Below are 27,963 nucleotides of genomic sequence, written 5' to 3' on the forward strand. Positions count from 1 at the left end.
AACAGTTAAAGTGTGCCACGGCAGCGTCCCTCTCAACGAGGAACTACAATATCCAGAATTCCCCCCAAATGCGAAGCAACCGTCCGTTCCGCCCACTTCGCCGCGACGGCCTCTGGGGCATGTAGTGCGTGCCTTCCGCAATGCACGCTGCTCTCGCCGGGCACTTTTTCCTGGTTTGGTGAAGAGTACCAAAAGAGGGAAGGTGATGTCTCTTGAGGAAAGGCGTGAGTGACGTAGCCCACCCTGTTGAGACCTTTGTTGGGGATCAGAAATAGCTTTGACTTCTGAGCCGTCGTTACTGGCCTTCGCTGGGATCCTCCTGAAGTTGCAGGGCTTTGAAGGGACCACTTGGCCGCAAGTTAGGGCCGGGTAGCGGCGGCAGACTTTTTTTTTTTTCTACCTAGCACGTTTTCAGGCCCAGGATACGGGTTCTTTTGAAAAAACCGAGGCTTCTCAGGTATTGAAATTTTCCGTAGCGCGGAGGACCAGGGCTGAGCTGAGCCTACTCCTGGCCGTGACCTGGGAGACCGTTTTTACTTGTTCAACGCTGCTGTGTACCCGGCGCGGAGGATGCCTGTCTTTTGCAAAAGGTGTCTCTGTTTACCCTGCATCATACCTGTTCACAGATGGTATCTATCTTTCTTTGGTTAAATGTCTTCCCCAAGGTCAGCTGGGACAGAGCTGGGGACCTGACCTCTTGGTATTCTAACCATTGAGTTGCTTCCTCTTTAAATTGTGAGTAGACAGGAGAATCTTGAAGATAACTGCTTTGTGCAGGGTTTTCTGTGTATGTGTGTGGCCCATGTCGCCTTGGATTAGGTTGCTGTATTGATTGCCACATAATAGTCAATACTATCTCGTCGATTTTTCCTGTGAGTTTGGTATAGCCATAGACAGGAGTTTAAGGCATACTTCTAGTGTTGGCTTCTTGATATAATGAGGCTGTTCAAGTTGAAAGAGTCGAAATAACTGTGTAGTTGACCCAGCCTCACTAGTACTAGAATAGTTTTTAAATCTTTTTGAACCTAGCTTTTTCCCATCTGTAAAATGCAAACAATAATATCAACCTGGCAGGTTAGTTCAGAGAATCAAATGGGATAATATATTTTTAAAGTCCTGGGTAAAATGTTGCAGAAGTGTTGGATGATGTGATTTTAGTCCCAATTTTTTAAACCATTGTTCCTCAACTAGAAATATATATATATTTTTAAATAACAAGTATTTTTCATAATTATCTTTGATCCATATATTGCTTCACTGTGTCTAGTTACATTACTTGCTTTTATTATGTTTTCTGATTGGACCCCTAATCTTGGCGTTTATTGGTTAAAACCTATCTAAGGTCGGTAGTGACTAAATTATATGAGTTTTTGTGGGTACCATTTTTATCATGGCTCTGAATTAATGGCTACTCTTTGTAGAAACTTTAAAGGTGATATATTTATCACAAACACTCTTACTCTCATTTAAAAAGACAGTTCTAATTTGGGATTGTTTTCCCTTTTATGGTGAAATTTGAAAACTATATAAATGTCAGATGTAACAAGAATTTAAAATAATTGTATTAAAAATGTAGTTGACATGCAACATTATATTAGTTTCAGGTGTACAACAGAGTGTTGACATTTACGTACCTTATGGAGTGATCACCATAGTAAGAACCCATCTGTCATAGTACAAAGTTATTACTACATTATTGATTATATTGCTTAACAAACATTTTTTAAGTGAAATAAGAAAGAAGCCCCTTTTTCTGGTCGTTTAGTTTTGGATGAGATCCTACTATTTGGTTCAGACTAAGAATAATAGTTAATGCAGAAAAAACTTGTTTCTTTAATTTAAATATTAGAATTAATTCTATATTAATAATATAAGTATAACTGTTAAACCACTTCTTTTACAGAAGCTGCATATTGGAATGGGATTTGGAGTCATCTTAATGGAGGCAAAAAATATGAAGGAAAACCAGTTATTTTTATACCAGCATATTGCACCTGGCCACTAGTTGCAAATGGTTTTCTTTACCCAAGAAAATTTGTGATGTAAATGAGGATACCTTTTTTCTAGAATCAGTGTTTATAAATATGTTTCGCCTAAGAGCTATTTGTCCATTCTCTTGGAGAGTGTTTCATTTTCGACCCTTCAGTTGTGAACCATTAATTAGGCAAATGGATCAATGTACAGATGAAGAGCAAGTATTTAATCTTATTGAAAAAAACAAAGCCATACTTTCAGAAAAGCAAGTGGGATATGCATTTAATACACTTTGGCAGTTTCAAAAGCAGAAGACCAGCTTGTTTAAAAGTGTTGAATGTATCAGAGACCATCCCCAATTTCTTACTCTTTATAATTTAACTACAAAAAAAATGGAATTCATGAATGATGATAACCTGGTGAATGTGTTGTACATCACACAACAGTAAGTAATGTATTTTTAGATTTTATAGAAATGATTACAGTTTATATTTTAATTTTCTAAATATCTTTAAAATGAAAAACAGTGTTTTTTCCCTGTAAATAATTTTTTGAACATCTAATATTTTTGGATGTTTAGAGAATATTCTTTGATTGTCTCCCATCCAAGTACTAACCAGGACTGACCCTGCTTAACTTCCGAGGTCAGATGAGATTGGGTGCGTTCAGGGTGGTACAGTGTAGACCCTTTGATTTTCATAATCATTCCACAATATTTGTCTATCAAACATCACGTAGAACCTAAACATATAGCAGTTTTATTTGTTAATCTTACGTCAGTAAAGAAGGGAAAAAATTTAAAGAAAAAAGAAATTTTACATTGTTTGCAAAGGAATCCAGCTTTCAGAAAAATTGGACTCCTTAAAGGATTCAGCACTTATATAAAGGAAAAAAGCACATAGAAGTTACAATTAGTCAGTTTATTAGTCTCATTGGTGGAAATGAGAGCAGTTTTCTCACATCCAACCTGTGAGGGCTGTTTAAGTAGCTATAGATGTCAGCCTGTACAAAGCAGAGATACAGTTGTTTACTTAGGGAGTCAGCATACAAGAAAGGGGCTTAATGCTTTACTTATTTTGGGGATCGATATTAGACTAAAAGAGAGTGGCTCCCCATTTTTTTTTTTTGGTAGTCTTTCACAGATTGCAAAGTTTTTTCTCTGAGGTACATATAATATGTAATGACGGGCAAAATATGAGTTTTACTTTCTCAGTGGTTATGTTTGGAAATTGCTGAACTAGACAAAATTATTCAGATTTTTATTGCAAGACCCTTCAGAACCATTTATATACTAATACATATTGTGAATTCTCTCTAAGTGACAGTATTCTCCAAACTTATTTAACCACAAAATACTGTGTTGAACACCTCACAAGACTGATGTGTGTCATATACAGATGGGGAAATGTTACTTGGTAATGATTGGCCTAAAAACTGCATTTCTATATTTCCCTCCTAAGTCATATTTTAATAAGGAAAAGATTTCAAGAGTAGAATATAATTTTTTTCAAATTTTAAAACAGGATATAGTTTGATTTTGTTTTATGATTCAATGTGAAAGTCTTTGATTTTTAGGAGGCAAAATAATATAGGCTTAACATTATAAAGATGTTGAAATCAGTTAAAAAGTTTTATACATACAATATATAGTATATGTGACATAATCATGTATGTAAAATATGCATTGTCAGTGAAGGTATATTGAAAAAGAACTCTTATGTGCTGCTGGTGTTATAATATGTATTATTAACTCTAAAAATGTGCTTGGACCCAATAATTTTGGTTCTAAGTTTATCCTAAGAGTAATCTAAGATACATAGATTCTCGTACATGGATATTCATCCCAGCAATTTTTATATTAAAAAACTAAAATTTGAATAGTAGATGAATGTTTAACCAAACAATACTATAGTCACTCAATGAAATATTATACAATCATTAAAAATTATGTTTTGAAGAATATGTAATGACTTGGGCAAATGCCCATAATAAAACGTTAATTTACTGAAAAAGGCAGGACATAGAAATGTAAAAGAAATATGTATATTTTATATGCGTGTAGAAAAAATAACTGGAGAGAAATGTTCCAAATTAATGATGGTAGCTATTTATGAGTAGCAGAGTTAGAAATGATTTTTATTACCCTATTAAAATTTTTCTTTATTTTACAAACTTTCTCCCATAGAAATAGTTTTACAATTGGAGCAAAGTTATACATGTTACGTGAACTTTTAACATGAAATGCATCTTTGAGCATTTTCATTGTTCATTGGAGGGCACTGAAATGAGCAGATACATGAGATAAAGTATAGATATTTATTAGATTGTACCAAGAAAACACAATACTGGAATGGGGGTGGACCAGAAATAAGGACTGTGTAAGAGTATAATAATTTGAGGTTTATGTTTACATTTTAATTTTTACTACATGTATTTTTAATAATTTAAAAATGCACATGTGTGGAAAATTATTTTCTCTTGTTTGTATTCAGGTTTGCTGTTGAGGCCCATGACCCTCTAGTTGAAGCACTAGTTACAGAAGCTTGGAGAAGACTGGAAAGGTAAGTACTCTGGGTTCTTCATTTAAGATCAGGGTTATCTTTTTCAGGGTTAGCACAGTGAAATCTTGGAGAGTGTGTTTTTCCCTTATGAGAGGAAGAATAATATTTCAAATGTTCCCTCTTTAAATTAGGAGTAAGGAACATAGTGTGCTTTTTCACATTTATAATTAAAATATAAATAAGATAGAGTTACAGCTATTCATGAACTGGCGTTTTTGAATCTTCTTTTCTGGAAGAGTTCTGCTTCAGAAATACTTTGACTGAAAGGCAGTCAGTTAAAACGTACAAGTTCAGGAGCCATAAAAAGAAAAAAGAAGATACTAGTTTAGTAGAAAGGAAAACACCACTTAGCAGCATTTCTAGTTACTTGCCTATCTCTTCTTTATGGAGAGGCAGTGAACATATCTCATAGGAGCTTTCAGGTTCATTGCTATGAATAGTATCAATTCTGATCTATTTCCTAAACTATACACACAGCTGTTTTCAGCATGTTGTCATAATCAAGAATCATCTAAAAAATGAAATTTGTTCAGGGTATTATTCTTCATGAGAAGTCTATAGTATTTATAGTACTTATGAGCATATGAGAAGCTGTCCATATATAAGAGAACTGAGGTAACAGCTAATTTTGGTAAATCTTCAGCTAATTCTGAAAACTTTGAAATTTTAAACCTAGAGATTCTGGATAGCCAGGGTCCATTATTAGTGGAATAAAGCCATTGTTAGGAAAAGAAAAATCATGGTGGGAAAGAGGAGAATTTAAAAAAAACCACGGAATAAAACTTCCTCTAAACCAACTAGTAACCTAGGGCAGAAAGGAAAGGATTGACTAAGATGAAGAAAAAACAACAAGCTAGTTATTTGTAGATAGGGAGGAGCAGGCATTCCCATATTATGCTTTTTTAGCATATAGCTTCTTAAAGCTAAAACAATGATAAATTCTTAAAATTGTGGTCATATATGAGCCAGCTCTGTAGGCCATTTTTAGGGGGGCTGGATTACAGGGAACCCAACAGTTCTCTGGGATTAGAAATTACACCTTCACTCGCTGAATTGTGATTTTAGTTAATTTCTTTATCTAAACCTATCTGTCTTTCTATCCTCTTCATTTTGGATTCTCTCCTTGTAACTATTCTTTATTGAGAGTAAGGATACTAATCTTATTCCTTTTGTGAGCAATCCTAGCTATTGGATCTTTGGGGTTAAATTTGGTTATTGTTCATAATAGTTCAAAACTTTTATTTTTCTTCAGAGCAGGATTAAGTGTTGTGTATATTGAACAGCTTGAACAAATCCATCGTAAAATAAATCTTTTAAAAAATTTTGCTTTTACTGTATACTAATTAAACAATTAAATTACAAATGTACAGTTGTACTTGCCAGTGAAGATAATGACTTTGTTCTATATGGTGATTTTTATTTTGTAACAGTCCTTTTTAAAAATAATATATTCTAAAAAATTTTAAACCCTAATTTGTCTTCCATATGTAGAATTTCTAAGAGTCATAGAATAAGCATTAATTTCTGATTTTTTATAGTCTTATACCAGGTACTTTTATATCTAGTTAGGTTTGCTCAGTCTGTTTTAAAGATTCATCCACAATGTTGTATGATTCAGTTTTTTTCCCCTGTGGTATGGTATTCTATAAATATGTGCAAGTTATCTATCCATTGTGCTCTTGATGGACATTTAGATTGTTTCTAGCTTTTTTGCTATTGTGCTGCTGTAAACTTTTTATGCTTATCGTTTAGTGGACCAGAGTTTTTAAAAATGTATAACAGTTTTCCTTCCTTTCATCTTGTAATATACTCATTGAAGGAATTAGATTTTTTCCTATAGAAAAGTTCTTAAATTCTCACAATATGATTAATTGTAGTTGCAGTTTTGTTTGTTAATACACAATCTTGAGTTGAAGTTGTTCTGTCACCTCAAAAAAATAGGAAAATGATTCAAATAATTTTGAGTAATTTTTGTTTTTGAAATCTTCTAATAGCATCTGACTTTTTAACTGTTAGCATGGATTACCTTTATAATAATAACATTTTAGAAAATATTTTAAATTGTAATGTATTAGTATTTTTGATTGCTTTTTATTTTACAAATGTTTATGTTTTAAGTGAAAGTAAATACTAATGATTTCCTTTGTATATTTCCTTTAATAGGTTTGATATTAATGTGCTGTCAAAATTTTCCTCTTGCCTAGCAGATCAACACTTAAATTTTAGTCCATTAATGGGAAAAATTGCTGATATTGTAAATAGAAACTTGGAAACCATTCAAGACTTAAGGTAAATTTATTTAGGGGCCTTGTATTATGGTGAAAAGATCCAGGGTTTTGGGTGTACACGCCCTTAGATATGCCACTTCCTAGCTATGCGATTTTAACTTCTTGGAAAGTTCACTATCATCTATAAAATAGGGATAGTAGTATATCAACTTTGCAGTGTTGCTATGGGAAGTATAAGGTAAAGTATTTAAAGTATAACACAATATTGTTGAGATCTGTGAAATGTTTGAGATTTTACCTTACTTGTAAGCCAACAAGTTTGCCTGCCACCCTTATGACCTCATCTAACTTTAATTACCTTCCCAAAGGTCCTGTCTCCAAATATAGTCACACTGTGGATGGGGCTTTAACATATGAATTTTGAGGAGACACAATTTAGTTCATAACACCAATGTTCATAGCAGTATTAGTCACAATAGACAAAAGATTTGGAAACAACCTAAATGTCCATTGACTGATGAATGAGCAGTCAAAATGCTGTATATACTGATAGTGGGATATTCAGCCTTAAAAAGGAAAGAAATTTTGATACATGTCATAACATGGAATTTGAGAAGATAAAATGTTTTGTGGTGGATGGTGGCGATAGTTGCATAACAATGTGAACGTACTTGATACCACTGAACTGTAACTTAAATATGTTTAGAATGGTAAATTTTATATTATGTATATTTTCACATACATACAAAAGTAGCTTATAAAAGCAGACAATAAAAATCAATGTAGAGTAAATTTTTTTAACTTTTAAAAATTCTTATAGACCCTTTGGAGACTCTAATGAAATCTTTGGACATTGTCTTACCCCAAAGTGCAATTACAAATATTTGTGTGTATATATATATATATATATATATATATATATATATATATATATATATACACACACAATTAAAAAAGATAATTTCAGAGTCTTTATGCTTAAACTAAAGAGCAATGCGAAGTTACTAATTAATGTTAATATTAACAGTAAACATTTTGATTAGAGAAGCCCAAGTATTATACAGTTGGGTCTTTAAAAATATATTTATTTTATTGAAACGAAAAAATGCATCTTTTATATTTTTATGTCTTTTTTGTACATTGTTTTCTAATTATCATGCCCAAGTATTTGTTATCATCTCCAAGTATTTGTCTTTTCCATTCTTTATTCATTATGGATGCCTTCTCATATTTGTGGTTTTCCGATTTTTGTATTATGTAAGAACTGTCTTTTGAAAGCAGGGACCTCACCTTTGTGATTTTGATGTCTTTCACAGTACCCAGAAAAGTGATTAGTGTTCCTCAAAAGTGTTTATTGAATGAAGAAATATTAAATGCTACTTCAAGTTCAGTATTGTCTGTCATATATTAATATTAGTCTAGCATGAAATATTAAGAAATATGAAATCATTCATTAGTGAGTCTACTTCCAAAGTCTACTTCCAAAAATATAAAATGAGACTTCTAATGTTAAATTCATGGGCTGTTGGTCCAGTGACTTTTGAGTAAATTTCACTGCAGTGCTTTCTTTTAAAGCAGTTATCTGTAGGATGAGATATTATACATATCCCCCCAAAATATTATTTCAATACTTTCTTGTCTAAAAGGGTTCAATTACTGGGAGATCTGACTTAAGTTCTACTAGTATATTAAAGAAAAATTTTATGGGGTAAAATCCATAATATTTTTACCTTTTTATATCTATTGTTTTAGAATTGTTCATTATTCTTAAATATAAAAATCTTTTCTTTTTCAGATCTTTGTCTGTTTTGATGGTCAGCATATCATCTTTAATATCACAACGCTTTCAAGATCAATTAGTGAACAAAACGGAACTTCTTTTTGACACCATAGATTCTTCCCAGGTCAACATTGCAAGAAGAATAGTACAGTTTCTTCGAAATATTAAATATAGTTATTATCCACTATTAGAAAGGTGTAATAAAGTGTTTTTAAGCCATGTAAATGATCTTGAATTGGAGTCCATCAGTAAAATACTTAGTCTATATCACTTTCTACAGTTTCATAGTTTTGAATTTGTTTTAATGGCTAAAAAGAGGTTAACTGAAATGATTCCTCAGTTGGATCGCCCTGCTAGCTTTGTAAAATTGTTTGTTGCATTGGGACCCATGGCAGGACCTGAAGAAAAGAAACAGTAAGTTCAGCTAAAAATGCTTTATTTATTTATTTATTTTTGGAGAATATTTGGAGCCTTTCAGCTTAGATCTTCTTGCAGTTCTGGAAGGCACAAAAATCAACCCATTCAACTGTGGAATCGAAAATAATCTCATATGCTCTGATTGTTGATTATTCTAATTTACATCTCAAACTCAGTCTACTACTGTATTTTGAAAGGGGGCCAATAACTCCATAGTGGTGGCCAGCACAGCAATGGATGAGGGAGGACACTGTTTAAATGTTTTTATTCTCCTTTCCTGGGCCATATGACTGGCTTCAAAACAGGTATAAGACTCCCCCACCCTCAGTACAGGGTGTGGACTATCCAGAATTATGGTGGTAGTTAACAATGGACCATTTTTTGCCTTGTTTGCACATTCATCATCAAAAGCATTTATTATGCATGTTGGCATGTGTTCCCATGTCAGGTTTGAATGAATTTGATCTGTCTCCTATCTTTTAAGAATTTCTAGTATTGCCAGATATTGATGTAGATAGAAATATTTGGGATATAAATATAAGCAAATACTAAATACATGATTACTGATATGAGTAAACTGATAAATCCTACTAGTGGATTAGTTAAGCAGGTGTTGTAGGAGTTGCATAATAGAGGTATCTACATCATTACTCTGTTAGCCAGAACTTCATGGAGAATTTTATTTTTAAAAGTCCTTTGAATTATACATGAAGAAATTTAAGTGTACATTTTAAGAGACTGTATCAAGATGGGAACAAGTTGATTATTTTTAAAAATTTTATTGGAAGCTTTCTCTTTTTTTGGTCAAGTATTGTTAAAATCTCATAAGCAGTATAAAAGTTGAATTTAACTGGGTCCCAGCCTTCAAGGCTTTTATATTCCAATTGGGAAGATAGAAATATGTAATATGAAATACACCATGATATTGAAATATATTTTATAGGTAAGTACTCAAATTAGCGATATAGATAGTAAGTGCTATGGGCATACAGAAAGAAAAATGTGGACTAAAGTAGTGGGGAAAAGTTATGAGAAACTGGATTTGAAACATTTGATAAGGTTGGCGAAAAGGATGGTGTGGAGTAGTATGAATAGAAAATTAGTTTATCCTGCCTTCTTCAGATTTCACGTTTCTAAATTATTCTAAAGGACACATTTATATTTAAATACTGCACTACTTTGGATGGTTTTGAAATGGACCGTTTTTGTAAATTTTCTGTTTGTAGTGTTATAGCAAGTACTTAGTATGTAAGATTTCTGTTAATATGTAGGTATGTTGACTGTGATGATATCTTACTCAATTTTTAAAAATTAGGATATTGTTAATTCAGTGAATAATCTCACTGAATTATTGTATTATCTTATTCGAAAATCAATTAAAATCTTTTGTCTATATTTTTAAAGAGACAGTTTAAAATTAGATTATACCTAGGCCTCAATTGCTTTGAAAAAACTATATTTCTTCTTTGAGAATATATTATCCCCAATTATGTGGGGAGAAAATTGAAATTACATATTTGAATTCAGTTTTTGTTCATATTATTTATTTTCTACTTATCACCTAAGAACTGTTATTTAAAGTATTTTTTTAGAAACTAATCATCAGTTTTTCAACATCAAAATATTTTTTTTTGCTTCTAGGCTTGAATCAACTATATTATTAATGTCAGAGGAGCTGACCAGTCAGCAAGCCCTGGCAGTGATTGGAGCAATGGAAGAGATGGAAAGCAGAAATTCACGTCTGATTAAAAAGTAGTCCTTTCTGAAATTCATGGTGTTATGTTTAGTTGTTACTATATATATAAAAAATATTTATTTCCTAAATTGTTTTTCAAAATAGAGATTCTAAAATTTTGTGTAGCGTTTTTCATTTCATTTGCTACTGTTATTCTCAAGCAGAGCATCATCATCTAGGAAAGTGGAGAGCATAGAGCAGGACCCTTTCCAAAAGGACAGTTTCTGCAAAACAGTTAACATGTTCATGAACTGGAATTGTTTCACACAACTGTTGTTACCTTGAAATCTTACTACCATATATTGACTTTTTTTGTTAACTTGAGGTTTAAGGAGGAAAAAAATACATGATTTAGATTATATATATGTGATTTCTTATTTATTATATATTCCTTTAAAAAATATTTCTTCTGCTCTATTTCCTTCTTCCAGCTTACTGCCTCTTAGCATTTTCCGTTGCCTTTATGTATCTCTATTCCAGGGAAAGTGGATTTAAAGAAGAAAATTAAATCAGTTTTGTTAATTGTTAGTAACTCTTGGTAAAGATTTTTTTTTGGTGGAGGGGTATGGAATTTGATGGCTGTTCTGTGAGATTTTTTTTTTTTTATTTAGGAAGTAAAGTGGTATGCTTTTTTCTGAGTTCTTACTATTGGTAATTAAATATTATTTGATTCACACTTCTTTGATGACTTTTACCTCATTCTCTTTTAAGTGTTACATTTCTATTGCCACCTGAGACAGTTCTTTAAGAACAAAAATCTTTGTCTCATTCATTGTTGTTTCTCTAGCACAGAGCATGTCTAGCATGAAAGAGCTCCTCAGTAAAGGTGGAATGAATGAATGAATGAATGATTATAATGTTTTATCATTTTTTTTAGAATTGCTTCAATTCTGCATAAGCATTTGGATATCTATAAACCAACAGAGTTATTGAAGATAACCAAAGCATTGATTTTTTTACATTTCCAAAGTAAAGAGCTTTTTGTGAAACTCAAAGAATTACTGCATAGGTAAGATTAAAGTAGAAGTGTTTGTTTAATCTTTTATTTTGTAATCTGATATTTTAATTTATAATCTAGTTTTATTTATGTATAGAGTTGTTGGAACTTTTGGAAGCAGAATTGAGCAGCTTATTATTAAAAATGTTAAGATACCATCTCTCTTTATGCTTTGTATATTTTGAAATAGAAACGAAGCTGGTTAGGGTGATGATTTCCTTTGGGCATGCAGTAAAAGCCAATCCATTCTCCTTTTCCTTCAGGAATTGAATAACCACAAAAAAGATGCTGAAGAAGGCAAAACACTGTATGAGAGCACTAATATTTAGAGGCCTTCAGTTTGCTAACTTGCCTATTTTAAGGCATATTAAATTTTTTAATTTGTAATTTTAAAAATAAAAAATATAAGGATAATATTATTGAAAAAGTATTTTTATACAGAATTTTCCCTTTATAATTAAAAATTGCTTTTCAATAGATATAGTATTCATTTTTAAACTAAGGAGTTACTCAGTTTTTCATTGACTTTCATTACACTAAAATGGAGTTTTCCATTAAAATTTTTTATTTTATACATTAGAATAATGATTTTAGTGAAATTAAAACCAGACTAATCTTTTTCCCTTCCATTTTTCTATACTAGTTTGATTTCTGAAAGACCAGGCATGGGACTCTCTGCCACAATCAAAAGATTAGCGTATAATTGAAAATGATTTTTGTTTTGATAGAGATATGCCATTATAGTTAAGGATTCGAACTGAAGAATAAGAGGTGGCACTTTAGCAGATAAGAATTTAGCGTATTAGGTATGTTATAAGAAATTCACATTCTTCTTGAAATAACTTTCTTATCGAGGTTATTATATGCAGGATTACTGTTTCTTTACCCTTTTTATATTTAGTATGGGCTTTCTCATAGCTTCTAAATTAAGAATTTTGTGTTCTAAATTAGATATCATAAACTGGCACAGAGACATGATTTATTTGGCCTGCACAGTGTTTTTAAAGAAATTAAACTATGCAATACTGTTTGCATATAGGTTTGTTAACAGAAAAGTAAGACAGGAATGGAAGTGTCAAAGGGGATTTCACTTTACCTATGTTTTTTTTTTCCTTTAGAAAAAGACTTGAAGCAAATATGACAATGATAGATTTTAGTAATTCTCAGTAGCAAGAGCCCTTATATGTCGTTGTCATTTAAAATTTTATTAAGGAATTAGTTGGGAGATGTTATATAAGCATAGAAGCTTATGCTTTAGAATTATTCACTTTTTCCCACTTAAGTACAGATTGTGTGAAAGAACACAATGTAATTAAATTAGTTCACATAAGTATAATTAATACAAATAGCTCCTGAAACCATTTGGGGAACCCAGGGAGTTCATATACTGGAATAACATGTTTTTTTTTTTTTTTTAAACATATTGAAATACCATCCACATAAAATATACATATCCCCTCCTCATTACCCTGCTCCCTCCACTTGCCCCCAGGTTAACTACTGTCCCTACTTTAACTACATGGAGTGGTTTTGCCTGTGCCTGTTTTGACTGGCTGCTTTTGCTCAATATTATGTTTTGAGATTTACTTATGTTTTTGCTGTATTGTATTCTCAGAAGAATATAACAAATTTCTTTTTTATCCATTCTATTGTTGATGGATATTTGATTTATTTCCAGTATTTGGCTGTTATAAATAGTCTGTTAGGAATATCCTTGTACATATTTTTTAGTGAACATATGTATGCAGTACTGTGGATATTTACAAAGGAGTATGTTTGTTGGTTCACAGGTTATACGTATGTTTATCTTCAGCAAATCCTGCTAAACAGTTTATTGAAGTGGCTGGACCAGTTATATTCCCACTAGCAGAATGTGAGCATTCCTGTCGCCCACATTCTCACCAACACTTGGTATTTTTTTATTTTCTGATTTTAGCCATGCTGGTGGATATATGATGACATTGTAAATATACATGCATATGTAAATTTTGGAATTTGAGGAAGAATTACTAGGAAAAACACAATTGGAGGTTGGAGAGAGTTTTGTCTATTGGGAGTTTATTTTTAGACAGTTACCACAAGATTAGCAAATATTGAAAGTTCTATCCATTGGGTCAGTTCCGTAAACAGATACAGCTTTTGTGGGCTTTCTTTATATAAACAGTGTATTCATTTTTTTTGTGGTTATAAGAATAAAATATTCATTTAGTACTTATTGAGTACTTACTTTGTGTCAGGTACTGGGCCAATATTATATAAAAGTCACAAAAAAAGATCTTTTTGTGGTTCATAAGTGTGATGATTGGGTATTCATATTATTGTTGAGATGTGTCCCCCTTAACCTTGTTAGGATGTTGGCATGTTACCTGTTCAATGTGCAAAAAATTAATTTTGAAAACAAAAAAGTATAAAGAAAATAAGAATTATTCATAGACCCATTCATCTGCTGTCAACAATTCAGTTTATTTCTTAGTGGTATATACTTACTTACATATATATGTATAAGTATTTTTTTCTTTCATAGTGAGACTCTTGAGCATGCAGTTTTGTATTCTTTTTTTATTTCTTTCACTTAACCTTATCAGCGTTTCCCCACATCATTTAAAACTATTTGTAAATGTTTTTAAAGACTGTATATTATCCATCATATGACTGTACCATAATTTACTTAACTGTTCCCCTTCATTGGGTATTTAGATTGTTTTCAAATTTTAACATGTTAAAAATATAATGAATAATGTAACATACATCTTTGCTTGCATTTTAGATTATTTTCTTAGGCTTATTTTCCTGAGGGATTGATCATGTCAAAGGATATAATTACTTTTAAAGTTCTTGAGCCATAATGCTAAATTACTTTTCAGAAAGGTTATACCAACTTCTAAAGTTTACTAACAGTGAATGGGAATGCCTGTACCTTTCTAGTGATGAATATTATGATTATTTCAATATGCTAATTTAATATTTTAAAAAGCTATTTAATTTTGTTTTAATTTAGATTTGATTATGGTTTTTTTTTTTTTTTTTTTTTTTTTTAAGATTAGGCTTCTTATATATCAGAAGTAAGATGGGAACCAGTATAATTGAGTGATTACTGTATGCCAGAGCTTGTACTAGGACATACTGCCTCCTGACAGGTCATATCAGAATTTCAGCCCAAATTCTGTCTCTAGCAACAGCAATGGAAAGAAACATTCTTCTTACACTGACATTTTGTTTGTCAGGGACTATTAATTTATTTTTGCATAAAAATATTTGAGATGTGCTTTAGAATATCTTAAGGCTTCCTTTAGTAATTCTTTATAGACCTGTCATCTTTGAATTAGTTAACCCTTAAAATAAATTAACTTTAAGCATACCATACCTAGTATAATAATAATTACATATTCATATTTTAATATTTATATATAATTTGTCTTTCGTTGCTGATACATTAATTTTGTTCTTTTCACTTCCCCGCCCCTTCCTTTATAGTTATTTGAAAGTTAGTGTCAAACCCAGTGAGATTTCCAACCTGGTGTGCGCTATTTCCATGCTTCCATCTGCTCACCTAGATGAAGTGGGGATATCTCGAATTGAAGCAGTTTTGCCACAGTGTGACCTAAATGACCTGAATGGTTTTGCCACATCTGTTTTAAGATGGATTCAGTATGATCACATGCATCTGAATAGTACTGGAAAACAACTGAAACTACTTCAAAAATTAGATCACTATGGTCATCAGAGTCTACAAAAATGCAACAATTTGAATCTGTTATGGGAAGAACTTAAGTCTTTAAAAGGAGACTGGTTTGCCCAGTCACTTCTTGAAGAAACGATTGCCACTTTACAACGTTTGGTGGATGAAATTAATTACACGAATGTTGCAGGAATTGCATCTTTTATTTCTAGAACTAACTACCTCAGTACTTTGCTACTTGATAGGATAGCCTCAGTGGTCCTTCAGCAGATTGAAAAGGTGAAGTTGAAATGTCATACAACTTTATATAGTTGTCAACTTCTAAAAGCATTTATGTTTATCATATGTACTTTGAGAACTTGATTGGAATTTGAAGTTTAAAAAATTAAACTCTAGTTTCTGGTTCAGCAATTTGTCGTGCTTCCCCTTAAAGCCTTTTTCTCTAGCATTGCAGATTTGGACACATTAGCAGTTATCTTTTGGTTCATTGATATATTGTTAAGATCAGTAGTCAAAACTTATTGACTAGATAGTTAGTATAATACTGGTTGTATTAGGATAGTAGAGTGTGAATTTTTATTTTCTCTTTATTGTTTATAATCCTACTTTTACTATTTAAAAATAACTACATTCAAAAGTGTGAGGGAAGTGTGAAAACAGAAAATTATAATGTGTTCATTAACTTCAGTACAGTTGACCCTTGAACAATGTGGTGGTTATTACTAAATCCACATATAAATTTTGACTCCCCAAAAACTTAACTAATAATAGCCTGCTGTTCACTAGAAGCCTTACTGATATCAGTCGAGTAACACATTTTGCATGTTATATATATTATATACTGTATTCTTAAAATAATCTAGAAATAAGATTGTCATTAAGAGGATCCTAAGGAAAATACATTTATAGTATTTATTGAAAAAAATGCATATAAGTGAACTTGCGGAGTTCAAACCCATTTTGTTCAAGGATCTACTGTGTTTTCATTGTTTTTTCTTACAAATTTATTTCTGGAACTTATAAAATGATGCTTTTTGGAGTGAGAAGATGCTTACAAAATTTATTGTGTATATAAGGATAAGGCTTTTACTAAGACAGTATTTCTCAAATGAAAATAAAAGTCTGTCTTATTTGCTTAGCATATTGCTTGTCATCAATAAGTATTAGATGAATGAGTAAATAATGAAATTAAAAATTGAATGAATGAAAATAAAATAAATGCCAATGGTTATAAACTCCCCTAATTATATTATATGATGAGTCTACAAAATGCACTGGTATCATGGAAATCACTGATACTATTTCTTATTCATTTTAATGACTACTGCATTTCTGGAATGAGATTTTATACCTAACGAAATTAATTTATAGATTATCTGATTTATTTTTTCTGCCTTAACACTTAGAGTTACTAGAAATTAGTGGTGGGATTAAGTAGATTATGGCAGGGTGGAAAAATTAATAAACAGTGAAACATTTATCATTTAACTATAAGCATTCTCATTTAACTATAGGCATGTTAGGAAAAAACTTCTACCTAAAATAATAATTAGGTTAAGATTTTGCTTTACTGAAGTTTGACTAACATTTTTGTTCTGTTTATGCAGATCCATCCTTTTGCAGTCTTTGCTATTATTCTTCCGTTCAGCATCATGAACTATGATCCACCTCAGAGGAATGAATTTTTCGGAACTTGCATCCAACACCTTAATTCGTACTTAAGTAAGTGTATTGTTTGATACTATGTTGAATAAGTACGTGAGAGGATATTGCAGATATTCCTCATTTAAAGGGTAATCATAAAAGCTGTGTGTTCTATACCTTAAAAAACTTTATTATGAAAAATGTCAAACTTACAGATAAAATTGAGAGAATCAACAAGGGACATCTGTATACTCATTAGGTAGATTCAATAATCGTTTCATTTTATCCCATTTGCTATACTGTTTGTCTTTCTTGCTCCATTTTATTCTGTCATTTCAAAGTAAGTTGTAGGAAGTGACCCTTCACTTCTAATTACTCAGGCGTACAACTTCCTAAGAACAATTAGCTTCTCTTGTATCACCACAATTCTGTTATTCTACCTAAGAAATGTAGGTCACCTAATATATAACACAGTTTATGTGTAAATCTCCTTTATTAGTCCCTAAATAAAATACCATTTAGAGTGTTTATTTTGGACCCAGGATCCAATCAAGGTTCACTTATTGTGTTTGGTTGTTACCTCTTTGGCCTCTTATAGTCTAGAATATTCTCTGGGTTTTTTTGTTTTGTTTTGGTCTGTGCTTTTTGCTTGATTTTGACTTGGGGGGGAAAGGTTTTTGTTTTTTATCCCTAAGTTTTTGCTGCCATAGCTTTCCAATATACAGAAAAATTGAATGAACAATATAGCAAACATCTGTGTACTGGATACTCACAATTTAGCTTTTGAATAATGATTAACATTTTGCCACAATTGCTGTGTGTGTGTGTGCATGTGAGATGAACCATTAGAAATGCAAGGCCTAAATATACTTGAGATAATAAGGATATTCAGTATCACACTTAAGAAATGAACAAGTACCGTCTACTACCATAATCAAATTTTCCAAAATCTCACCAAATTGTTCTTTGTAATTTTATTTTAAGCAACCAACATTGAATTCTTACATTGCTTTCCCTATCTTTTTTTTTTTTTTTTAATCTTGGTATTTTTTTTTAACAAAAGAGATTGGCCATTTACTGTTGATTATGCACATTCTGAATTTGTCTGATTGCTTTTTGTTAAAACCTTGCTTCTCCATCTCCAGTATTTCTAATAAACTAGAAGTTAGGAATAGATGCTTGGTTAGATTCATATTAAACATTTTTAGCAGAAATGCCTTGAATGTGGTGCTGTGTATCTAATATTTGTCACATTTCTAGATTTATACCTAATTGTTTATCAATTTTAATAGTTATGCTGGTGTGAGAATAGTATAAATACAGTAATTATATCAATATCATGCTCATGGACTTGCTACATTTTTGTGAGACCTATAAGCCAGATAGTGTCTAATCATGTCTGATACTACTGTATCTGCTAATAGACGGGTAAAATGGAACTGTGATGTATTTATATGTGAATGAATGGATGCCTGTGTGGCATTCATATATACCCTTTTTTTTTTAGTATCACAGCTATATGTAGAAAGATGAGACTTGGATCTGAGACTTAGAGTATGCTCTTCTGGGTGTTCAGTCATGTTTCAAAAATCAGAAGGAATTGAAAGCAAATCTCTTCCCATATTCTCTAAATAGAGGCTTAGATATTATAATTTATTTTTTGAAATTAAAGGTATAAGAGAAGAAAGGTTGAGAAGTACAGCTTTGATCTTTTTTGAAGACTTACAGAGAAAGTTTGGAAAATTATTGGAGACCTTTATTAATACAATTTTACATAACTAATGAAGTAATTTTCTTAATTTTGAATATGAGTTCAGTGGGTCAGTTTTGCTGGTGGAGATCGTCACAACCTTGTTTATGACTTGATCTTGTTTTATTAAATAAACTCAGCAAAATATCCAAAAGGAAATATTTAATATCTGTTTCATACTTTGTAAGAATATTGCTATAATAGGGCATTTTAGATAACACCTTCCCTCTCATCAGAAATGTCTCTTGGATGAGGCAAATCAGCTAAATTATCTCAAAAGCCTTATACACTGGGATATATACCATGCTGCTGGGTGACAGGTAACGGAGGAGGTGGTAGGTGAGATCTGAGCTTCATATATGTCTGCACTCAGCCATGAGAGCTGAGATTCCTACAGAACACCACAGTAGAGTGGATCCAGGCTCTGATCTAGACCCTCCAGATAAATCTCAGCCTCTACTTGCTGCTAACCATGTGACTTTGGGCAAGTCATTTAACTTCTCTGTAACGTAGTACATTCATTTACAAAGCGTCGGTAGTAATTATTTCAACTGTATACTGAAGTGAGATTTGAATTTGTGAAGTGATTACGGTAATGTCTAATACATTGTGAGCACTATTATTACCATCAATACTTAGAGACTGGGATTACTTCTTTATATACTCTGTTGATGTTTAATTTTTAGTTCTCTTTTCAAAGCAATTTAAAAACTTTATGGGAAAATAATAAACATTCACACATCCTTATCATATAGTGTGAATTTACACAAATTGAATCACCCAAGGAATCAGTACACGAATCAGAGTATTACCATAGTACCCTTCTCCCTTCTCCCCATTTCCTACTCTCCCCTTACCCAGAGGTAACCACTTCACCACTATGTTAACAGTGTTATAACAACATAAATTAGTTTTGTGAAGGCTGTGTTTATTATTTTTTAAAAACCTGGTTTTACTTGGACGAAGTGTTGCTTATTTACATGTGAGGTAACTGTACATTATAATTTTTAAAAATCTTAATTTTGTTTTAGCTCTATTGGATCCTCTCATGTTAGTGTTTCTTGGTTTCTCTCTGGCCACACTTGAATATTTTCCAGAGGATCTGCTAAAGACAATTTTTAACATTAAATTCTTAGACAGATTGGATTCTCAACTTGAACGTAAGTATCTACATTTTATTATTTGTACTTTATATCCAAGTTTCAGTTCTACTTATACTGATGCATTTAAATGTTAATTTTTTTTTGTTTATAAACGTATTTTCTGCTTGTTGTAAAAAATTTGGGAAACACAAAAAACTATAAAATAAAAAGTTAAATTTACTCATAATCTTAATGTTTTGGAAAGTTTCTTTTCTCTCCTGCTTTTATATGTATGTTTATATACCTATATATATTTTAAAACAAAATTTGGATTATGTATATATTTACTTTGGATGTTGCCTTTTGTCATTGAGCTGTATTTTGAATAATTTTCCATGCCATTAAATATTTTTGATGTCATGATTTTTTTTAATATTTACATAATCTGCCATTATATGAATGTAATAACATATATTTGTTATCTTGTAGGTTGTTTTCAGTTCTTTATTTTTATTAATAATGATTATTACATGTCAATTATCGACCTCATTTTTGTTTCCTAAGGATAGATTCCTAAATGTGGGATATTAGGTCAATGAAAATTCTGTGGTAGTATTTTTTAAAATGTAGTTTTAACATTCATAATTAGTGGAAACAACACAGGAGTTGGTCCTAGTTGTGCCACTGAATATAATAACTTAAAAATATAAAGCACATGTGTGCAACTGAAATGATATGAGAATAAAAGTATCGACCAATAATTGGGATAAATGAATGTGAAAAAATGGATTGTTTTTGTTAGGTTCAAGCTATCAAAATCCATTAATATGTTTTTTTTTTTTTAATTTCAGTTTTATGTTCATCTCTGAATAAGAGGGTCCAATTTCGTCTTATGGAGTTAAATAGAGCAGTCTGCTTGGAATGCCCTGAGTATCAGATTCCATGGTTCCATGACCGCTTCTGTAAACAATATTATAATAAAGGTTTGAGTTTTCTTTGGGTCAGAAAGTAAAGTTTAATCCTAAAGTAAATTATTAAGTAGTATATTGTTATTATTGTTAAACCTTAACCATGACACCAGAGTTCCTGAGAGTGCCATGACCTATTTAATGGAACCATTTTGTAGGCGAGATGTGTATTAAAAGAATTTCCTAATATTTAGGACACTAAACCTTTTGATAGCAAAGAACTTGTGTTATACTGAGCTTAGTGTCATTGAATATGGTATTACATTGAAGCTCTTGTTGGAAATGTTAATTTTTACTTTTTAGTTTATAGGACTGGGGGATGTTTATTCAAAAACTGATTGATTTATTTTAAGTGAGCTAATTATTTTTATTTTCATAAAGATATTGGAAGCATGAATGGAACACAACAACAGATTTCTAAAATGTTAGCAGAGGTATTAGGAGGGAACAATTGCGTAAAAGCCTCGGTTCTTACACCTTATTATCACATGATAGGTAAGTCTTTGATTGTCTCATTAACCAGAATTTTAAAAGGAAGTTAGAAAATTTTTTTTTCATATTATCTTGAAAATAATAGAAAGAATAGTGCAATGAATCTTCAAGTTTCCATGATCTAGCTTTGATAACCATCAGCATTTTACTATTTTTTTAAGGTCAGTGTTTCACCAATTTTAAGTATAAAACAGAAATTCAGATTTTTTGGACATTTCTGGATCTTCAAAAGATTCTGTCTCTCCTACTCAGTGCCCTAAAGTTAGGGAAAAGATTTATATCAGTTTCATTATTTTAAGTTCATCTGAGAAACTAAATTGTATTATCCTGGATGAGGATTTCCACAGGTATGTGCTCAACTCAAACCAGGTTAAATCTTGTTTCTTAGTGGTAGAGTTAGAAAGGCATTTTGATTTAGTTGTGGATGATAAAGCTGGTAGGCTAGGTGATATGTTGGGTGGCAATATAAGATTTTTAAAAATTTCTACATTCAAGTGGTAGACTTAAAAGAAATTTTAAGAGGATTAACAAATTTTCTAAGTTAGGTTTAGAAAACATCTGCATACATACAGGCTATTTTAGAAGGTTATAAGCTTTATTAAAAACATATTGTAAATGGCTGTCAAAAATAAAGTATTCTTTTAAACTATATTATTAATAATAACAAGAAAGTTGGTAGTCTTACTACAGTCTGTCCTTTGGACACAGTATAGTATTCTTTTTTCAAGTGTTGCATTTTATGAGAGACAGTGACAAATAAGGCCTAGAAACAAAAGATCTAGAAATCATGTCTTAGAACTAGAGAAGACTCAGACTGCACGTGTTTCAATCCTTGAGTAAGGTCCTAAACCTCTGAACCTTAGTGTTTTTATCTGTTTTTTTTTTTTTTTTTTTTTCCTGGGGATAATATTCCTGCTTAATAGAATTAATCCATATATTGTATGAAAAGCACTTAGTACTACTCTTGGAACATAGTGCTCAGTAAATTTTATGAAAAAAAAAAAACTAGGCTGTTTAGTCTAAAAATGAGAAGTCTTATGGCGAGCATAACAAAATATTGGAAGGATTATTATGTGAAAGAAGAATTGGGTGTCTTTTATCTCAAGTAAAAAAAATGGTAAAAATTAAGAGAAGATTTAAACTCAGTATATGGAGTATTTTATGAGAGAAATATGAAAATGGGCTGCTTTGTGAAAAAGGAATATTCAGGCAGAGGATGCATGATCAAATGATGGTGTGTGTGTGTGTGTGTGTGTGTGTGTGTGATTTCTGTACTTGGCAGGAGGCTGAACGTGACAGCCATTAATACCCTCATCTTTCACTGCAGAAAACTCAGTTGTTGGCTTACGTTAGTCAGTATTAGGTTTGGTTATGACTGATGAAAGCCCACAAATAACAGGAACTTAACAAAATTTATTTCCTCCTTCCATACACATACTATGTCCAGGGCTGGATGCCAGTTCCACAGACATCAAATATCCAGGATCCTTCTATTTTATTATAATCTACCATCCTTAACACGTAGTTTCCACTTCATGGTCCAAAATGGCTGTTCCAGTGTTAGTCCAAGCAGGAGAAGGAGGGAAGGAAAGAGAAAGGTATCCCTTTAAGTACAGTCCAATGAAGCTATTCATACCATTTTTAAATTATACCCCGTGGCCACATTTGATTGCAAGTGAGTTTAGAAAAGATGGTTTTTATTCTGGGTGGCTATGTACCCAGCTGAGCTTTAGGGACTCTGTTATTAAAAATAAAGGGAAGAATTGGGTATTGGGCAACAACTTGCAGTCTCTGCCAGAGGATTGTGTTAAAAAGATATAGTCGGGGTTGTGTTAAAAGTTAATGCTCACACACACACACAAAAGTTAATGCTCACAGAAGGAAACACACTAAAATATGAATATGAAAATGATCTGTAATCCAATCTCATATTATTTGAAATTATTGAGCACCAATTCTGTGACAGGCATTACGAGTGGCTTACATTTTATTCTTTTTAACATTCCTTTCAAACTAGAATACACATCCATTGTAAAATACTTGGAAAATACATAAAAGTGAAAAGAAGAAAAAAATCATTTATAACCTGTCCCAAAGTCACTTAGATAAATAGTGCTGAAACTAGGATGATTATAGCCCAAGCCCATTGTAGTTCCAATTCTTATTTATACATCCTGTTGTCAAAGTTTATTTTTTATGTAAAAATGTATGTAAATCATTAAAATAAAATTTAATAGGTAATACTTGTATATAAGGAAGTAGTACAATTAAGATAACATGCAGTATGATTAAGAGCTATGACTTGAAAGCATTGATTTTAAGGTATTAAAAGAAAACTCACAAAAAAATTCACAATACATGCTTATCATTGAAAAACTAGAAAGGATAGATAACAAGAAAAATCATCCATGATACAACCACTGTTTACTTTTAGTGTCTCGTTTTTCGATTTCTGACTTTTTCTTAAACCAAAAATGGCTAATTCTGTAGTGTTTGTAACTTTCTTTAATACTGAGTATATTTTTCTATGCCAACAGTTATAACACTTTTATTAATGACCGTGTAATATTTCATTGAATGAATGTGCTGTGGTTTATTTAATCAGTTCTTAAGGGTTTTTTGCTGGTATGTACATTTGTCCAACAGTGCTACAATTTCATATAACAATAGTAATTGATACACTTATAAATTGCTTAGTAATTGATACACATATATTGCTTATTATGTTAGATACTGTCTTAAGTATTTTGTATCCAATGACCTTATTTATTATGTCCCGACAAGGAATGTAAATTATTCTATTTTACAGATAAGGCCCAGAGAGAGGCCTTATTTTTTGCTCAAGGTTATAGAGTTGGCAACTGGCATAGCCAGGATTAGCCCTCATCATTCTAGCTCTAGAATTGATTCTCTTAATGAGATAACTATACTTCATGTTTGATAATTAACTTGAAGGTGTTTCAATGCCCCGGTTTCTCTTATGTGTAAAAAGTAGCTAATTAAACCTACCCTTTCCTCTGTTCATTCATTGTTTCTTTTCTTTGTTTTTTTCTTGGTTTAAATACTTGTATGATTGTTTATATTATGGAAAAATTTCAAACACATACAAAAGTGAGAATAGTATTAAGATCTAGCATCAACACCTATAAACACCCACTCACAAGAGTTCTACCTACCTGATTCTTTTCAAGCAAATCATAGATAAATATATCATTTCAATATAGCTAAAAGGATGGCCTTTTAAAAACATAACCACAGTACCATCATCACCCCTACAACCATTTACAATAATTTCTTAATGTCACATAGCTTGACAATGCTCAAATGTCTTAATTTTCTTTTATATGTTTTGTTCCAAGTGAGATCCAAACATTGCATTTGGTTATTCATTCTTATTGAAAATTTTTTTTCACCTTTTGGACTTTGCAAATGCACGATGTCATTTAATGGGCTCCTGCACCTCGTTTTCCTATAAACCAGTAGTTATATCTAGAGGTTTGATTAGATTCAGGGTAGATTTTTTTTTTTTGCCAGATTATTTTATAGGTGGTGTGTACTTCTTATTGCATCATATCAGAAGACACATAATGCTGGTGGTCTTCCTTTTATTCAGATCCATCAGTGGGTTTGTATGTTGTTTGTTGTCAGTATTTCACTTACTGATTATAGCAGCCAGTTAAATCATTGCCTAAATCCATCATTCATTAGGGAAGCAGAGTAGAGATATTCAGCATTTTTCATTCCTTGTGACTTTATTAGCTGGAATTTGTCCTAAAAGAACTTTCTCATATCAAAATTAACCCTTATGCACTCTTCATATAGGAAACACAGGATACAGGCTTGAATCTTTGTCTTACTTGTTTTCAGATGAGTTGGTTTAGCTCCCTCTAAATGTAACCAAAATAATTAAGGGGATAAAAATAAAACTCTTTGATGTGATTTGGCCTTAATATAGCCTCATGTTAAATACAGTTTAATAATACTTGCTGGTTGATTTTTATTGATTGATTTTCAAAAAGAGGTGCCATTGTACCAGGTCTTATCAAATAATTAGGGAGGTACATCATTCTGTGTGTGTGTGTGTATGCGTGTGTGTGTGTTTAAAAATATATCTTAAACTTTTACCTGTAAGAAGGTACTTAATTCATACTGTTGATTCCTCTACTTACTTATAGATTTTGAGTGTATCTTGGATAAAAGAAAAAAACCTCTTCCTTATGGAAACCATAATACAACTTTGGGAAAACTGCCAGAAATGCACTGGGAATCGAATACCCAAATAGTTGGATCAAGGCTGCCACCAGGAGCTGAAAGGTAACTTATTTCTCAGTTTCAGATTTTGTCATCTAAATGTTACTTTTGGCATAATTTAATGATCTCATTTATCAAGGATTTATGGAGTAGTGGAATCTGCTTCTCAACTATCTCACACATTCTACCCCATGTACCTTTGCTTTTCCTGTGTCTTCTGCCTTAATGTCCATCCTTGCATTGTCTAAAGCCTAACATCTCTCTAACTTAAAGTGCTCACTTTCTAGTTGACCTTAGCAGAAGCAAATAGTACCTTCTTTGGAGCTTCCCTACCTCTCTACTTTTCTGATAGCATATAGCTATTTCTTACACTGCATTACAGTTACCTACTATTTATCATATGTTCTCGGTTAGAATATAAGCTATGCCGATTTATCTTTGTATTCCTTACAGCGCCTTCCTTACAAAGAAACAAATGGATGAAATGATGGAGATATTTACTATATTTGGTATAAATTCTAATGAGTAGATCTCATTGTCATTAATTATTTATGTAGAAAAATAATGAGGTATTACTCATTTATATTCATTTTGCTTTTGTTTATAAAGATGCAACCTTGCTTCTGAAAGGCTTATAATAACTGTTTCTCATTTCAGAAGTAAACTGATTTCATAAGTAAACATTTATTTTTATTTTATGTAGAATTGCTTTGGAATTTTTGGATTTAAGAGCTTTTTGTAGAAACATCCCTCACTTAAAAGGAAAATCTGCTATGAAAAAACGACATTTGGAAATTTTGGGTTATCGTGTAATTCAGGTATGCGACACTCATGTAGATCAGCCTCTAAAAAAACTTGAGACCCTTGCCTGTACATGTGTTTTCTTTTAATGTTAAAGTTTGAGAATTACCTCTTTTCAATATTTTAAAAAAGTTATATTAAAATATCTCTGAAGCAAAACATCTATTTTGGGGGGAAGAATAGTAAATATAAATCGTCTTATCTCTAGAAGATGTGTTGATTTGTACCTTTATCTTACAAGATGGATAGAGTTATAAGAGAAACCATCTAGTGGGTGAATGTAGGAAAGGTACGTACGAGGCAATATCCATTGTAGGTACAGGCACAGAACAAAAGGAGCTGCGAGGTAGAAGAAGGTCTTCGGGGCTTTGTCAGGAAGACAGACCCACTTGGCTTCCAAAACAGGTTCAGAGATTATGCTGATGTAAACTAATTTCATAGGGTTTCTACAGCTCTGCTCAGTAGTGCTTAGAAGTCTTCCTGATGTTTTTGTTGTTGTTGTTTTAACACTTCCATCCAAACTACACCTCTTGTTTTACAGATCCCCCATTTTGAATGGAACTCTATGGCACTATCGACAAAGGATGCTCGGATGGACTACCTGAGAGAACATATATTTGGAGAAGGAAAATCATGATTGTAGTTTTTATTTAAAATTAATTATCATGGTGTGTCACCTATGAATTTGTTTTAATTAAGTGGCCTGACTCAGGTAAAAAATAATAGTATAGAATTGACTAATTTTAAGGTCAATCGAATCCTTATTAAAATAAGCAGACATTTTACAATGGAATACTTTCTGTACTATCTGGTTGGAAAATTATTTAAAATTCTTAGTATAAAAGACCTGTAGCTTTTAAGAAACTTAAATAGTTTATAATTCATCTTTGAGTACATACTGTGTTCCAGGAACTATGTCAGATGTAGGGAATATAGCAGTGAATACAGTATATCTTCCATGGGTGAAGTCAAACAAAATAAATGAATAAAATGTAGATACTGAGTGCTATGGAAAAAAATTCAGAGGAGGGGATAGGAATATTGTGGGCAGGTGTAATTTTAAATAGGGTGATCTGAGACTTACTGAGGTTATCACTGAAGTACACTTAAGGAGGTAGGGTTATCTGGGGGTAGAGAACTCCAGGCAGAAGGATGAGTAGCTGCCAAGATCCTGAGGTGGGAATATGCCTGGCATGTTTAAAAATAACAAGGAATTTACTGTGGCTAGAGCAGAACAAATGGGAGGTGGGGTTGAAAGTATAATAAGAGGTAAATAACAGAACCAGATAAATATGATCAGATATACATGGCTACGCTGAGTAAAATGAGAGGCCATTGGAAAGTTTCTAGCAAAGGAATAAAGAACTCACATGTTAACTGGATCACTTTGGCTACTCTGTTGAGATGGAAAAAGACTGCAGTGGGGTAAGTGTGTAACCAGGGAAATCCATTAGAAGGTCATTGCAGTAATCCAGACAAGAAATGGATGGTGGCTTGGAGAGAGTAATGACAGTGGAGGTAATAAGTGGTCAGATTTTTTGATGTATTTTGAAAGCAGAGGCAACAGAATTTGCTCATTGATTGGATATGAGATATGAGAGAAA

The 27,963-nt window shown here is 31.9% G+C and overlaps 1 protein-coding gene and 1 non-coding gene across 8 annotated transcripts; both read left to right on the forward strand.

The window, feature by feature from the left end:
• The first annotated feature begins 115 nt into the window (after nucleotides 1–115).
• FASTKD1 (FAST kinase domains 1) lies at nucleotides 116–27,959 on the forward strand. Of its 7 annotated transcripts, none has more exons than XM_016165403.2 (15): nucleotides 116–629; nucleotides 1,904–2,419; nucleotides 4,467–4,535; nucleotides 6,699–6,824; nucleotides 8,559–8,957; nucleotides 10,602–10,712; nucleotides 11,573–11,704; nucleotides 15,167–15,650; nucleotides 16,979–17,093; nucleotides 19,797–19,925; nucleotides 20,699–20,830; nucleotides 21,197–21,310; nucleotides 25,483–25,621; nucleotides 26,262–26,376; nucleotides 26,901–27,959. In XM_016165403.2, exons 2-15 carry the CDS (start codon nucleotides 2,085–2,087, stop codon nucleotides 26,994–26,996), a joined length of 2,496 nt encoding a protein of 831 aa, XP_016020889.1. In that variant the 5' UTR covers nucleotides 116–629; nucleotides 1,904–2,084; the 3' UTR covers nucleotides 26,997–27,959. The 7 variants fall into 7 exon arrangements, with proteins under 7 accessions (XP_016020889.1, XP_016020888.1, XP_016020891.1 ...); XM_016165402.2 differs by having other exon boundaries at nucleotides 116–590; XM_016165405.2 differs by having other exon boundaries at nucleotides 116–457.
• Nucleotides 13,967–14,068, forward strand: LOC118614535. The gene has a single exon (XR_004956117.1). It is a non-coding gene; the product is annotated as a small nucleolar RNA U13 (small nucleolar RNA).
• Nucleotides 27,960–27,963: the final 4 nt, after the last annotated feature.

The sequence above is a fragment of the Rousettus aegyptiacus genome, unplaced genomic scaffold, assembly GCF_014176215.1.
Source record: "Rousettus aegyptiacus isolate mRouAeg1 unplaced genomic scaffold, mRouAeg1.p scaffold_m13_p_2, whole genome shotgun sequence".
Lineage (NCBI taxonomy): Eukaryota > Metazoa > Chordata > Mammalia > Chiroptera > Pteropodidae > Rousettus > Rousettus aegyptiacus.